This window comes from Pinus tabuliformis, chromosome X, assembly GCF_031772625.1.
Source record: "Pinus tabuliformis cultivar Carrire ecotype Pingquan chromosome X, CPIR1, whole genome shotgun sequence".
Taxonomy (NCBI): Eukaryota; Viridiplantae; Streptophyta; class Pinopsida; order Pinales; family Pinaceae; genus Pinus; species Pinus tabuliformis.
In genome coordinates this window covers 1,536,001,154-1,536,017,273 of record NC_142308.1, presented here as the reverse complement: position 1 = coordinate 1,536,017,273, position 16,120 = coordinate 1,536,001,154, and the positions used below count along the sequence as shown (strand labels likewise).

Below are 16,120 nucleotides of genomic sequence, written 5' to 3'. Positions count from 1 at the left end.
CTCTTTGACCAGGCACATAGATTCTATATGCCTTCGAAGTTTCACTATAGCCCACAAAAGTTCCTTTCTTCCCAAACGCATCTAGCTTGTTTCTTTTCTCTTTCAGCACATGAAAATATACGCAACAACCAAAAATTCTAAAATGAGAAACATCAAATTTCTTACTAGTGAAAACTTCTTCGAGTGTCTTGAAGTCCAATGCTTGATGCGGGCACCTATTTTGAACATATACAACAGTGTTAGCAGCTTCTCCCCATAAGAACTTCGATAGGCCTTGGTCATGAAGCATAGCATGGGTAGCTTCTATGATTGTTCGATTCGTCCTCTCCGCAACTCCATTTTGCTCAAGAGTATATGCAATAGTGGTCTCCCTCTTAATGTCAGCTTCTCTACAATAGTCATTGAATTCATTTGACTCATATTCAATTCCATTATCAGTCCTCAATATTTTGATCTTCTTCCTTGTTTGATTTTCGACCAAGGCTTTAAAGGACAGGAACCATTTGAACACATTGTCCTTCTTCAAAAATAGATCCATGTTTTGCATCTTTGAGACACTAAGCCTTAGATGTCAACAAATAAAACCAATTCCAACACAATCTAATATGATCAACTTCTACTAGGGTTTGTTGTATACCCTAGATTTTATCATCATAATGGAAACAATATCACCATCTCCTAGAATATCAAACTTCTACTAGGGCTTAGTCACAAACCCTAGAACTATGAGCATCAATGAGTAGGTTAACACATATACATATCTAGGATATTCACAAGCATATCAATATCCATTAGCTAAGCCCAAGACACAAATATCAATACATTTAAAGTCAGGCATATAACAATCTTGATTAGGCTAGGGTGTTGATCATGTGGACAAACATACACCTAGGGTTTCATTTCTAAGAGCTTAGTCTAGATATTATAAGGGTTTTGTCCATAAACCCTAATTTTTCCAAAGCCTCAAGGTCTAGAAATATATTACCATCCAACACTAAAGGACTAGGGTTTCCATAACAATACTATGACATCACCATCAAAATCCCAAACATTAAAAGAATAATATTTTTCTAGATTCCATTAGTAATCTTAAGTAGACTAGGGAAAATCACATTAGCATTGACATACCCTTAGCTTAGGGTTTTACAGAGAACCTTTTGGGTTTCCACAAACATGATGATTTTAATGAGCGTAGATTCAATCTAATGATTAATCACCCAAATAAGAATCGTTATGACTCAACGGTCCTAGTCATAACACTTGTTAGTAATGTAACGCAGATTTATTACAATGAATGAATATACCATTATCATGAAGAGAACAAAGCTTATAGTCTAAGACATACTTTTGAGTTAGACAAACCTTATAGGCCATCAAATCCAATAGAACTTCTGTCATGCTTTGTATTGTGAGATCTTCTCCATAGCCCTTGAGCATTTAGCAAGTCTTTCCTAAACAAAAAAAATATGAAAAGAATGATATTAACATCTAGTACAAACTCATCTAGATAAGAGAAGGAAACCAAATATAAAAGGATAATACAAGGAATAATATACTTATCTTTGATATATGGTGAGGGCTCCCTCTCAATCCAATATCGAGGGATACCTATAACTTAAAACAATTCAAAAATGTTTTTCCAGAGCATGTTAAACCTACAAGTACTAGAAATCAAAGCATAAAAGAAAACTAATTAAAACTTAGAGTAGAAGGATATCTAAGGGATAAACTTCTTAAGAATCCCTAGAAAATAAATCTTTGACTTTGGTTTCTTCCATCTTGTTCTTCTTTGGTGAACCTTCATCGGCAAAGTTTGATTGATCCCTATCTCTCCTTTTATTTCGAGGATTATCACGACAATCACTTCTATAGTGACATATCTTGTGACAATTGTAACATTCAATCTTGGATAGGTCTATCTTCCTTCTTGCCTCTTTGGACTTCTTGAAGTTTTCTTTATTCTTGTGATGTGTGGAATAGGCATTTGAAATTTTCTCCTCTTCATTCTCTTTGTTGCTTACTAATGAAATTCTGACTTCTTCTTGACTACATGCATTCCATAATTGTTCGAATGTAGGAGTTTCCTTCCAACTGTTGATACCTGATGAAAAGGCACTCCAAGATGTTGGTAATCCAAGAAGTGCAATGATTACAAGCTCTTTTTCAAGTACTATCTCATATACTGCCTGGAGTTCATCTCTGATTCTAGCTATTCTAACAAAGAAGGATGCCACAGTGTCATCTTCATTGTCCTTAGTTCGTTCTTAAGACTTGCGATTTGACCAAGATTCTTGATTGTGAGCAATTTGGATAAGGCCTCATACATCTCTTGAGTGGAAACTACATTGGATATATATATGGGATGAGGTTGTCCTTTCTTCCATCCACCATTAGGGTCATGGCCAATATCTTTGTTTCTCTGAACTTTGCCTTTTTTGCATCACTTGATTCATTTGTGGGCTTCTTTACTTTTCCTTTGACTAGATCCAAGACTTTATTCTTCTTGAGGATGAGATCTATCCTCTTTTTCCATGCCTTGTAATTGGATGTTCCTTCTAATTGTTTTCTCCCTTTAATGAGTTAGACATTGTTCTTGAAGATGGTAGGTTGACTTCTTATATGATCCTTTTCCTTGGTGACCCTTATTCAAATTTCTTATAACTCCTTATTCTCCTTTCAATAGATCTTCGGGCTCCCATTTTCCTTCTTCTTCACCTTAGCTCTGATACCATGTTGGAAAATTAGAACGGCAGAAAGATTTTCTTTATGTTTGTGACATTCTTCTGTTCTTATTAACTTTCTGGCGTTCTTCATCAAGCAATTACCAAAACCATAAAACAAAGATCAAAGACACCAAAAGTAGGCAAACAGCCAGGGCAAAACCCCTATCTAGGGGAAAACCCAATCAACAACTCTTCCTTCAATAGTTTCACGAGATAATCGAAGACTCTTTTACCTAGACATAGAAGTGCTCCAACCACCAAGTCAACCCTTCCCTTCTTCTGCAGATGATAACCTTCCAGCAACAACTTCGACCTTGCAGCAGCAAAAACTTCGACCTAATAGCAGCAGCAAAAACTTCGACCTAATAGCTGCAGCAAAACTTCGACCTAGTGACAACAGATATTTCGACATTGATGCAGCAACAGAAACTCGACCTTGATGTAGCACTTCGACCTTCCAGCAGTAGCCTAGTAAATCCACACGTGTGAGAGAGAGGTAACCCAGAAACTTCGATTTTCTTCACCAGCAAATCTCCTATTTCTTCTGCAATTTCATATTCTTTTGCTTTCCTTTCTTAAATATCGAGCTTGTGTGTGTGATCCTCCAAATGAATCTAATTGCCCTTATTTATAACCTCTTTTGTGGCTCGAATTACCTTGATGTAGGCCAACTTGATCAGGTGAGGGCCAACTTGGTGTGGAGGTGAGAAATGACTTATTTGACTCAATAAAAATTATTTTTACATGATTCTTATAAAATGGACAATAATCTAATGACTCAAGACTAAACCTAGAAGTCCTCAATGGGGACTATGACCTATAACATGATGACCCAAGCATGAAACCCATGCTTTCATAAGTCATCATAATAATAATAAAATTTCCTTTTTCTTTTTATAGATACATTTTATTATGACTCAAATGCAATTATGAAAACCGAAACTAGTTACATTCTTCAACAGGTATTTAGAGGAGAAATGTCAAATCAAAAGAGGGATTTCTTGGAAGGAAGAAGATGATTAAGTTCTTAATGAGGATGCAAAGTTTTAATCCACTAAGAGTAATGGATGTGATTTGTAGCCCCACAGGGTAGGCGAGTTGGTAATCACAATGCGGTGAAGTTCGCTAGAAAGGCGGGCTCCATACTGAAGGTCACGAGTTCAAATCCCCCGGACTAGCCTGGAAGCTGTGGAGAGGGGCGGGCGCAGTTTCCCAGGGGTTATAGTGGTAGCGGTTAGAATCGACCCCGTGGAACGCGAGTTGCAAGGCTGCCCCAGTTGTCGATTCCTCTGTAATCAAAAAGATGGATGTGATTTGTCATTCCAAAGGGTGTCAAGATGTTAAATTGGCAACTAGGGCCAAACTTCATGTGGGTCATCTAATTCATGGCTGGTAATATTTTTATTAGATTCCTCTCGTCGAGAGGTGTAGGATTGATCTAAAGATCATCCGATTCCGATAAGTATTTATGGAGATATGAATTTATTTTGATTATGGAATTATTATCAGGCCAACCTACAACTCGTGTAGGCTCAGAGGCCCAGCAGTCGCATCTATTCAAGCACCAACGTTGTGTATAAATACAGGAGGACTTTTCCTCATTTGGGATCATCTCATCACATCTCTCTTGAACTGGTGCGCGGCGATATCTTGCACTGGTGCACAGTGAAATCTATCTCTGTTGCGCGGCGATATCTTGCACTGGTATGCGGCGATATCTTGCACTAGTGCACAGCGAAATCTATCTCTGGTGCGTGGCGATATCTTGCACTGATGCACGGCGAAATCTATCTCTGATATGCAGCGATATCTTGCACTGGTACGCGACGATATCTTGCACTGGTGCGCGGCGATATCTTGCATTGGTGCACGGCGAAATCTATCTCTGGTGCACGGCGATATCTTGCACTGATGCACGACGAAATCTATCTCTGATACGCGGCGATAACTTGCACTAGTGCACGGCGATATCTTGCACTGGTGCATGGCAAAATCTATCTCTAGTGTGCAGCGATATCTTGCACTGGTGCGCGGTGAAGTCTTGGACTGGTGCATGGTGTACAACTCACCGGTGGAGACTTGACAAGTTCGATCTATGGTTTGCTACCCTTGTTTAGGGCTGATATGGGTTTTGCTGATGCTGTTGATCTAGGGTTTGCTACTGCTGATATAAATCAGATTTATTGTACTATTTCTCTCTACTGAATTATTGAAGATAAAAGAAGATTTGATCAAAGGGTTTCCCCACACATTGTCGGGTTTGTCCCTGGCTAGCCGCCACACCTTGTGTCTCTTGTCTTGGCTTGTTTTTTGTCGATCGTTTTACTTTATGTACATGTGATTGCTAATCTGTGGAATATAATAAGAAAAAGAAGTAAACTGCTATAAGCATAGAACATACCATAACTTAACACGAGACATTCAAGATGTCAAATTTAATGCCTTCCCATGCTTTGGCCAAGGTAGAGTTGGAAATATCTTGTTGTCTCGACCTACACATCCCTAGTATTTGAGTTAAGACTAAAAGGGTATTTGCAATGGCCAAATGTAACATCCCTTTTTGTAGCCAGATTTGATTGGTAATGATAGATGACCATCATAGATATTTTGCTAGTCCCTATTCAATGTAAATGTTCTTTTAATTTAATATATAGTGTTAAATCTCGAGAAGAGAGCAGCCAACAGAAATCCCAATGCTTGGGAGGGAAGCTTAACTGAGAAGAAAGTTTTCAGGGGGATTTGAGAAGTTTCTTATCTACTTCAATTAATTGACCAAATCTCTAATATGGCAATTGAACTACCCAAACTGCCAATAGTTATGAGAAGAATGAGGGAGGTCGTACCCAATGGTTACAGATTATGGACTGCACACCGTTCTTGAGGCTTTTGAATCTTTGATTAACCCCACAGCCAGAGTAGGGACCCTGAACTCTCAAGTTCTAGCAACACTTGTGGGAGTAAGCAGACGAAGAGGGAAAGTGAGAGAGAACAACAGACATAACAAGGAGAGACCAAAGAATGGAGTCGATCGAGAGAGAGTGATAAACAAAGAGCATCCGAGAAGACATGAGAACATGCAGAAGTACACCAGCGAACCCATGAGAATGGAATACATGTGGGAGCTAATTAGTGACTGAATATAAGGGGACCAAAAGGCCTACAAAGTCACAAGCTTCCTATGTGGAAGTGTAATCTTAACTAAATTGGACAAGCAGTCAGTGATGAAGAATTCAATCTAAGAAAAAGGCCTGGAGGAAATCTTGAGTAGTTTGTCTAACTAAGGCACTAAAGCACTGAAAAAAGGATAAGTACCAAGGGACTACTAGCTCAAGAAGGGCTCCCTTTTGTGTTGTGCAGGCCCATGATGGCCATAACAATGTTGCACAAAGCGAAGACATTTTTTGGAAGCAAAGCATAAAACATAGGGAAAATAGATTGTTTGCAAAGCGTCAAAAGCGTGAACATCTTGTTAAAAAACAAACATGTAGGAAGATCAAAATACTGAGATCAGCTAATGAAGGGCAATGGATCTAATTCCTTTTGCAAAAAAGCAAGGATCAAGAAGAGGGAATTCATAGTGCCTTACAACTAACTACATAATGGAGTTGTTCAAAAAAAGAACAAGATAATAGTAGAGACATTGTGGTTGGATTCCCTAACTTCAAGGTGGAGAAAAGAGGAGTGTGCAAGGGATGTGCACTTAGCAAGCATGCTGAGGCTTCTTTCCCAAGCAATGAGCATAGATCAAGAGGCATTCTTGCTATGATTCGTTCAAATGTTTGTGGATCCCTATCATCATCTTCATTCGTTGACAAGCAATATCTATTATGTTACTTTCAATGATGATCCTTCCAAAAAAACATGATATATTACCAAGGATAAGATCTTTAGCAAATTCAAAGAATTTAAAGCTCTTGTTAAAAACAAGACATGCAGGAAGATAAAGAAATTGAAAAGAAATAATGGAGGGCAATGGTTATGATTCCTTTTGCAAAAAATCAAGGATCAAGAAGAGGGAGTTCATAGTAACTTACAACCAATTGCATGATGGGGTTGTTGAGAGAAAGGACTAGCTAATAGTAGAGACAGTTAAGTCTAAAGTTTGTGACTTAGAACTATCAATGTTCTTCTAGGTGGAAGCATGATGTATTACAATCTACACACTAGTGCCTAAATAGATGTCCTCACATGGTGTTGAAGGGCAAGCCTATAGAGGGCTCCTTCACAAGGGAGAAACCAGATGTTTCTCATTTCAAGGTGTTTTAGAGTCTGGTTTACATTCATGTTCAAGAGGAGAAGGGGATCAAGATTGAACCCTCCAGCTTGAAGGATATTCTAGTTGGCGACAAGAAATCCTCTAAAGCTTACAAGATCTATGCTCATTCTTAGATGAAGATACTCGTAAGCCAGAATGTAAAGGTAGATGAGGATGCATGGTCTTCTAGGTCCCAGCAACCCTCAATATTGATTTAGGAGGAAACAACACTTGCGACCCCAAGTGTTAATCCATAGGTTTCAAGAGTTCAAATTGAGGTCACATATGTTTCAGTACAAGTACAAATATAGCTTTTACCAATTAGTATAGCCAAGAGGCTGAGGTGGCCTACACAAACATTGTAGGAGGCAACAGAACAATTTGGTAGCTCCAAGAACTTCTTTTCAGGTAAGCCTTCTTTTCCCTAGTTATGCTGCATTAATGTCTTCTCTCATTGATACAGAGCCTTCTAGTTATGAGAAGGCAGTAGGTGAGCAAGTATGGCAAGATGCCATGGTGGAGGAGTGCAATTTTATCATGAAAAATGATGTCTGGAAGATAGAACCAAGACCAAAACGGAAATTCACGGTTGCTTCCAGGTGGTTGTACAAGGTGAAGCATGCAGCTAATTGCAACAAGGTGAAATTGAAGGCTTAGCTTGTAGCTAGAGGATTCACTCAAAAAGAGGGAATTGAGTATGAGTAAGAGTTTGCTCCAATTACCAGGTCTACTTCTGAAATTCACGGTTGCTTCCAGGTGGTTGTACAAGGTGAAGCTCGCAGCTAATTGCAACATGGTGAAATAGAAGGCTTAGGTTGTAGCTAGAGGATTTCACTCAAAAAGAGGGAATTGAGTAAGAGTAAGAGTTTGCTCCACTTACCAGATCTACTTCTGAAATTCACGGTTGCTTCCAGGTGGTTGTACAAGGTGAAGCATGCAGCTAATTGCAACATGGTGAAATAGAAGGCTTAGATTATAGCTAGAGGATTCACTCAAAAAGAGGAATTGAGTACGAGTAAGAGTTTGCTCCAATTACCAGGTGTACTTTTATCAAGACCGTGATGTCTTTAGCATCAATTTTTGGTTGGCAGCTATATCACATGGATGCTAAGACAGCCTTCCTTAATGGCCTGACGGAAGAAGTTCACATAAATCAGCCAAGGGCATCTGACTTACATGAGTATAAGAGCCATGTGTGTACATTAAAGCAGGCCCTTTATGAGCTCAAGCAGGCACCTCATGCTTATTACTCCAGGATTGATGAGTACATATTAAGTTTGGGCTTCAACAAAACTGTTGCAAATCCCAATTTATATTATTTATTTGATAGACCCTAAGCATGCCCTTTTCAGTTCTGTATGAGAAGTAATTAAAAGAGTAACAAGTTTTAACAGTCAACTTGCTATGTTTCCAATATATAGTTTCTACGATATGTGTTTATTGATTCTGACATTAATTATGGAGTGCAGTTTTGAGTGACTTTTAAGTTTTCCACTGTTTGTTTCCTGTAGTAATTCTTTTTAGCGTGAAGAATCTGTTTACCATCATCTAGAAAATCTAAATCTAACCAAATAGTCTACAAATCGGTCTACATAGAGGAAGAGAAGGATGTCGTCCAGCCATGACTGGCCTGGGTACATGACTTTGGCCCATCTGGTTCTATGTATCTTTCATTTTACAGGGTCTGATCTGTAGTACTGTTCTGTTAATGCTGAGTGTTTATCCTCATGATTCTAGTGCAGGCAATTCTAGTCAGTGGCCCAACTTTATGTGCATATGTTCGTTGTCAGTTTCCACTAGTTTTACATAAGAACTAGAATGTGAAACCCTGTAAACTATGTCGGGGTGTTTCTAAGCCCAAAAGTTTATCATGTAGCCCCCAACTGCTTTTATAGCTGTGTAATCTGCACGTCTCGGGCCCTGGAAATATAAAAATATCTTATTTCTTGGCTAAAGAAAAACACAAAAATTAACATGGATTGCCTCCCACAGTTAGCCGAACAAGAGCAATAACACATTAATACAGACAATTTGAGAAGTTTACCAACATAACAGTACATGAAGCATTGCCCATGTCTACGAACTTCGAAAGTAAAAGATCCGGCTGGTGACATTTCCACAGCGTCAAGCCCATCAAAATGGACAAATATTAAGGAAAATTCTTTAACTTACATACTCAGATGGAGATATGACTTACTCCATGTATCTATCAATGACGTCTGTATCGAGGTAGTTGTCCAGCTTCACCGCCGCATTTCGACCCCGTAATTGCATTGATTTCTTCCCTGGTCCTTTCTTAGGAGACCACCTATTACGAGTCTCCTCCTGCTTACCACGTGTTGGGATCAAAAGCACAAGATGCGGCTCTTCGCAACTAATGTCAGGAATTTTCTTGGACCCAATTACACCACAAGGCATTGAGGATTGCACAACAGATTTTCCATCTTTGCATACCAAACTAGTTACTTTACGATTCTTGGCCAAACTCCCTTCATCCAAATCCAACACAGCAGGAAGTTTATCTGTACAGTTCTTCTCAGATTCAAAATCATCGATCGAGCCAGAGACCTTTTTTCTTCTCCGACTCTTCAAAGACAGCGGTTGCCCTTTATTTTTATTTGCAGCTCTCTTTAAGGCAGGGTTTCGAATAATGCTGCGCCCAGGATTCGAGGAATCGTCTTCCAGCTTGAAATTGACTTCCGAAGCCACAGTCACATAGAAAGCACCCTCGGCCTTAATCCTGCTCCCGGCTTCAGCTTCAATCTCGTGCTTATGATTTCCACATTTTAGGATTTCCCGATTTCTACGGAAACTGTACCTTGAGCATGTACATTCCAAGTTCAGTGGGTTTGTAGACACTAAATTTTCAGGGGCTTTAGGATTTGTAGACACTAAATTTTCAGGGGTTTTAGGGTTTGCAGACACCAAGATTTGAGGGCTTTTAGGATTCGCGGACTCCAAACATTCAGAGTTCTTGGGGTTCGTAGGGTTTCCAGACTTAAAATTGTCTTGTCTTTTAGGGTTTACAGAGTTTTGATGCTTTCCGAATTTTAAACCTTTTGGGGTTTTGATGCTTATAGAATTTCTGTTGCTCTCCACTTTCGTTGAAAGATCAACCTCGGGATTTACAAATCCATTGGCGTTGCAGCTTATTACTTCTCCGTTTTGAGATTCGACCTCTACACTGAGTCTGTTACGCTTGTGTGAGCGGGATCTACCAGCAGGCAAATCTTCACAAGGCCTCTTCGGTGGAACTCTTCTTGGGCCACGGCAAACCTTAGCATCTGCCATGGAATGACTGGCCCAAGCTCGGAGCTTCAGACCATTTTCAGAGCTCAAAAAAGTCCCGTACAAGACATTTTGCTGGAATCAATCTAAGGATGGATTCTTACAACGTAAAAGTTGCTAAAAAAAACGTCGTTGCGGCCTGGTACTTTGGAGTAGCCTTCGATTCTAAAGCCATGAAGCCATTGTCTATATAGAGGACTGTACTGTTGAATCTGAGCTCTGGTGTTGAACTTGAGCTCTGGGTTGGGTTTAAGAAAAAAAATTGAACTGAAAATTTTGGGTGATTGATACCGTGCAGAGACCCTATGAAGTGGGGATCAAAACCAGGAGGTACACATGGCAACACTTCCGATTCCCGGCTCCATGGGATGATTTTAGGTTCTTCGGACATTGCCACGTGGGGATCTGACAAACCCACTGTGATAACGTGGCGCCTGGGCACATTTAAAAATAATGGATGCAACTAACGAGGAGTCAACGTACATGAACACAGGATAGATTCAGCTCTTGGGATTTAGAATATTTAGTGTAAATCAATATATTTCTAAAGTTCCATGTTGCTAAAAATGTTTAAGACTCCCCTCAGGAAGAAAATGAAGGAAGTTTCAATCATAAATCATATGTTTAGAGTTTTGGGTTGATTTAGAATTGGTTAAAAGTACTCACTTCATTAATGTTTATATTATTAATTATCTTAATGCAGGTATATTATCAATTACTCATAGATATGGATCATTAATTAAGGTGATATGTAAATTGTCAAATTAATGTGATATGTAAATTGTTATTGATATTCTATGATAATTCAATGCAACAGATTTAATAAAATATATTGAAAATCTTAAATCTATACTCTACAGTTACTTTTCTTCAAATTCATGGATTTATTAAATTATTGTTTATGCTTATGCATGCAATATATGGAAAATAAAAAATAGTGGAACCACAATGATACAAGAAATATGGAAAATAGAAAATAGTGGGAAAATGAAAAATCACAAACCACAATGATACAAGAAATACTTACAAGAGAAAAGTCGGCTAAAAGGTGAGGTTGCTTTGTTTTCTCTTTCTCTACATAACGCAAGCCCTCTTTGTTTGCTTTCTCTCTATCCTCTAGCAACTACCATGTTGGTCTATGGAACAAAATGCACTTTAATAGAATGGAAGCCCTTTTCCTCCTAGTGACATGATATTAACGAACTTGATACTCAACTAGCGTTTAAATTTGACCCATTCAACCCTCAATATGAGCTACAATTTGACTCTTCTATATTTTTCTTCAACGTGTTCATGTGGCTAGCCTATTTTCTATGAGTAATGGCTGATGTGGTATGCTCTTGAATCATGGTGGAAAAAACAAAAAAATCAATTTCTAGGTGGCATAACTTTTGCAAACTTTGTTTGAAATCTTTTTTGTGTCATTGAAAGGTATGTAAGTGGGGAATAACATTAGAGGCTCTAGTGTAAGTGAGTTTTTTGGCCCCAAAAAACTTCAAGAAATGTCTTAAACTATCTTTAGAAGGTTTAAAACCCCAATTTGGCAAACTAGGACCTGCTGGTAAAAATGGTCATGTGAGTTAATTCCTCTATTTTGTCCACTCTGAAAGCATTAAGATGGATGAAAAATAATGTAATAATGCAATTTGGATCATACCTCTGCATTTTGCGAGGCTTAAGGTCCATAAAATTATTTACTCAATGAGCTAAAGAAATTTTTCCTCCACCTCCCTAGAGTACCATTTAGTCTTGCTTAGAAGCTATCCTTTAAACCCAATTTGCCAAAGGTCAAGTTGCTCATGTCTTGTAGTTCTAAACGACTTATGCAAACTTCATCTTTTGTCAACTCTTCCTAAACATCTAGTGTTAAATTTTCTACAAAAGGTAGGATCTATTTTTCTTCTTGATCAAGCATAGAAGGCTCATAAAGTTTAAGAATTTTTTACATTCATTAGTGAGTAAATGCACATGTGGGGGGGTAGACTAAGTTGTAGGCATTATCCCCCACCTTTCCAAGTATCTTAGAGGGACCATATTGCAAAGCCTTGATTTTCTTACCATGACCCTGTAGCGTCTCCTTATTCAATTGTAACCATACTTTCTCTCCCACTTTGAATGACTTATTTGTTTTATGTTGATCGTGATTGGCCATGTATTTTTCGATTGACTTCTACAACATCTCATATACTCATAGATGGATCCCCCTGATATTCTGAATATTTTTTTCTACCCTTAAGGCATCCCCTGTAAGATCCTCCCTTTCTCCTTGTTAATTATATGTAATATCCAATGTTGAAGGTGGCAAATATCAAAAACAAGTTTCAAATGAGGACTTACCTGATCCATAAACTACCATGGATATTCCACTAGATAGTTTGTCATAACAGATTTAATGAAACTATATTTAAAAATTCAAAATCTACACATTAGGATTTATTTCTCTTCAGATTTATGGATTTGTTGATTTATGTTTATTACATATGCACACAAATAAAAATTTATTCAGAAAATAGAGAACGGTTAAAAGAAAAACTCACAAACCCATTTAACACAAGATATATCCTCAAAAATCCTTTCAGGAGAAATCCCAACTAGAAGGTGACGTTGATTTACTCTCTTTTTCTAAATAGAAACAATGATCCATAAAGTGTCATGGATATTCCACTAGACAGTTTGTCACAACATATATGATAATATTATATTAAAAATCTGAAATTCTACACTATTACAGTTTTATTAGTTTTCTAGATCTATAGATTTATTGTTATAGTGCATGCATGTGAATGAAAATTGTGCAGAAAATAAAGAACGAAAAAATAAAAGCTCACACATACATAAGACACAAAATATGTTATGGGAAACTCTTTCGAGAGAAAACCCAGCTAGAAGCTGAGACCGCTTCGCTCTCTTTCTCTGTCTATAAATATGGATGCAAGTACAAAGAAGTATGGCATGTGGCCCCGTGAGCTGCTACATTGCACAAATCCTCTATGTGTGCTCTACCTCCTATCCCGCTTGGCTATTTTTGCTCAACTATGAAAAAAATGCACTCGAAAGAATGGAATGTCTCTTCCTCCAATTGGTCTAGTTATAACACAACCTGGTAACCTACTAGTGTTTAAGTTTGACTACCTCAACTCTTAACCAGAGTTACAATAGAGACTCTTCTAGAGTCTTTTACATCACAATCACGTGGCTAGCCCCTTTTCCATGAATAATGGGGGTTGACGTGGCATCCTCCTAAATTATGGTTGTGAAAATAGGAAGGTCAACTTCCGAGTGGCATAATTTTTGCATACAGACTCTGATTGACGCACTTCGTACGTCGTTGGAAAGATATTTATGTGTAGAATAGCACAAAATGTAGCATGCTAAAGCGACAAAGTTTTACCCCCAAAAAACATCGTTTTATGCCTCAAAACGCTCTTGGAATGTTTCAAACCTCGTTTTGCCAAACTGGATCTTGCTGGTAAAAACGATCCAGTGAGTTGATTCCTCCACTTTTTTCCACTCTGAATGCGTGAGGTGGAAGACAAACAATATAATGATCCAATATGGAACAAACAAGCAGTGAGTACAAATAAGTAAGTTCAGTGCCCTGTGGGCTACTACGATGCACAAATTCTCTTTGTCTACTCTCTCCCTATACTTATCAGCCACTCTGCTCATCTATGGAACAAGTGCGCTTGAAAAGAATGGAACTTCTTTTCCTCCTAGTGGCTCTGTTATAACACAACCTAATAACCTACTAGTGGTTAGGTTTGACTTCCTCAACCCTTAACCAGAGTTACAATGTGGGCTCTTCTAGAGTCTTCTTCGTCATAATCATGTGGCTAGCCCCTTCTCCATGTGTAAAGGGGGTTGACATGGCATCCTCTCAAATTATGGTGGTAAAAACAAGAAGGTAAACTTTGGAGTGGCATAATCTTTGTATGTGGACTCTGATTGAGGTAATTCTTGTGTCGTTGGGAAGGTATCTATGTGTAGATTATGAAAAAGGGTGTCACACTAAAGAGGCAAAGTTTTACCCCCAAAAAACATTGTTTGATACCTCAAAATTCTCCTGGAAGGTTCCTGGCTTGAATTTTCCAAACTGGGTCTCGCTAGTAAAATTGGTCCTATGAGCTGATTCTTCCACTTTTTCAACTCTGAAAGCATTGATATTGATGAAAAATAATATAATGATCCAATTTGGATTACACCTCCCCATTTTGGGAGGATTATGGTCATCAAAAGCTTCTACTAAATGAGGTGAGAATTTTTTTCCTCCAGCTCCTCTCGGGTGCACCATTTAGCATTGCTTGGAAGCTTCACCTTTCAATCCAATCTGTCATTGGTTATGTTGCCCTTGTCTTGTAGTTATATATCCATTTTGCAAAATGTTATCCTTTGTCAACTCTACTTGAGCATCTGGTGCCAAATCCTCTACAAAATGTAGGACCTATTCCTCTTCCTAATCTAACATGGAAGGCTCATAGAGTTTTAGATTCTCTACATTCACAACTAAGTAAATACACATGTATGAAGGTAGTCTGAGTCTATAGGCATCATCTCCCACCTTTTTTAGTATCTCAAGCTTTAATTTTCTTACTACACCCTGTAGTTTGACTTGGCCATTTCCCAAGATGGAAGGTGGTTACAATGAGTAACCCACAACTAGGTAGGAGTAGTTTGTAGCATGACATCCATCAAGGGTAATCTTTAATCCTCTACAATAGTACATTCAATGTCTCATACAAAAGCATCTTGGGGATAATATTATCAAAGATTGGATAATGTATTACTATATTCCACTCCATCGAGTAGTTCAAACAGTTGCACATCACCTGGAATATAAGTCATGGTCTCCGTGTTGCCATTCTTCTAGTGCAACCTTTGAACCAACTTCATTGTTCTGAGCACTTTCCAACTAAGGAACCCATCAGTTGTAGGATTAATATAATCCTCCTTGTTGGAATTTCTAAGATTATTCCCTTAGAAATTCTTCCTATACTATCTAATTTATTTCTTCCTACTTGTTCAATTACTTAACAAGTTATTTACCATGTAAATATTGAAAATAAAGACAAGTACAATATCAACACATATAGATCATCAACTGAAAGTAAACAAGCACACAAGTGACACCGTTGTTTTTAGACTAATGTCCCTCGACAAACCCAATGTGGGAAAACCAGTGCAGCTATTCAGAGGGTTTTATTATTATGGAGTTTCAGAATACAACTCGGGTGCCAGAAATGGCTCACCCAACTGAGAATGCCCTCAGTAGTAGTACCTCTTAGTCGGATACAGATATTCTGGCTAAAACACCAGATGAACGATCCCACAACAACAATGCAGCTTCTGCTGCACTACGTCACTCTGATAGGGACTGCGTCACCCTATCCGGCTCTCCAGCTCTTAGTCTATCCCACGAAATGCTCCCAGCGCTGCCTCTAGGCACAACATCAGCCTCTCTGGCCCAACGTCAATCTCTCTGGGCTCTGAGTCAACTTTTGGAGCCTCTGCGTCAGCCCCTGGACCCTTTGCGTTTCACAAACTGGCCCTCTTTGGCTCTAAGCAGCTCCTGGCTGCCTCTGCGTGTCCTCTAACTGGCTCTGTGTCCCTGACCCGGCTCTACATTGATCCTCCTAGTACTAACTATGCCTCTCTGCTATGTATTCACTGCCCTCAACTGCAACTCTAATCACATACTCAATTTCCTCAGCAAACCCTGCCCAAGAAAATCAAGTTCTTGATCTCTTTCGATGTGTTTTCCAATTGACCCTCAAGCCTCCTCTTATACTTTTCTTGTTGGTCCATCAACGGCCGAGATTAAATCTCTAATCAACAGATAAGATTAGATTTGGCTTGA

At 38.6% G+C, this 16,120-nt stretch overlaps 1 protein-coding gene across 3 annotated transcripts in view; it reads right to left on the bottom strand.

Annotated features, from left to right (window-relative positions):
• The window catches only part of LOC149145904 (uncharacterized), a 29,669-nt gene extending 19,037 nt beyond the window's left edge, over positions 1-10,632 (bottom strand). For 2 of the 3 annotated variants that reach the window (XR_016264981.1, XM_089450038.1), the window contains exon 1: positions 9,176-10,632. Coding sequence is in view for 2 of the 3 variants with exons in the window: in XM_089450038.1 (XP_089306164.1) it covers positions 9,176-10,269 (1,094 nt within the window). In the remaining variant the exon portion in view is untranslated. The remainder of the gene's footprint in view (positions 1-9,175) is intronic. The other variant, XM_089450037.1, reaches the window with a different exon arrangement.
• Positions 10,633-16,120: the final 5,488 nt, after the last annotated feature.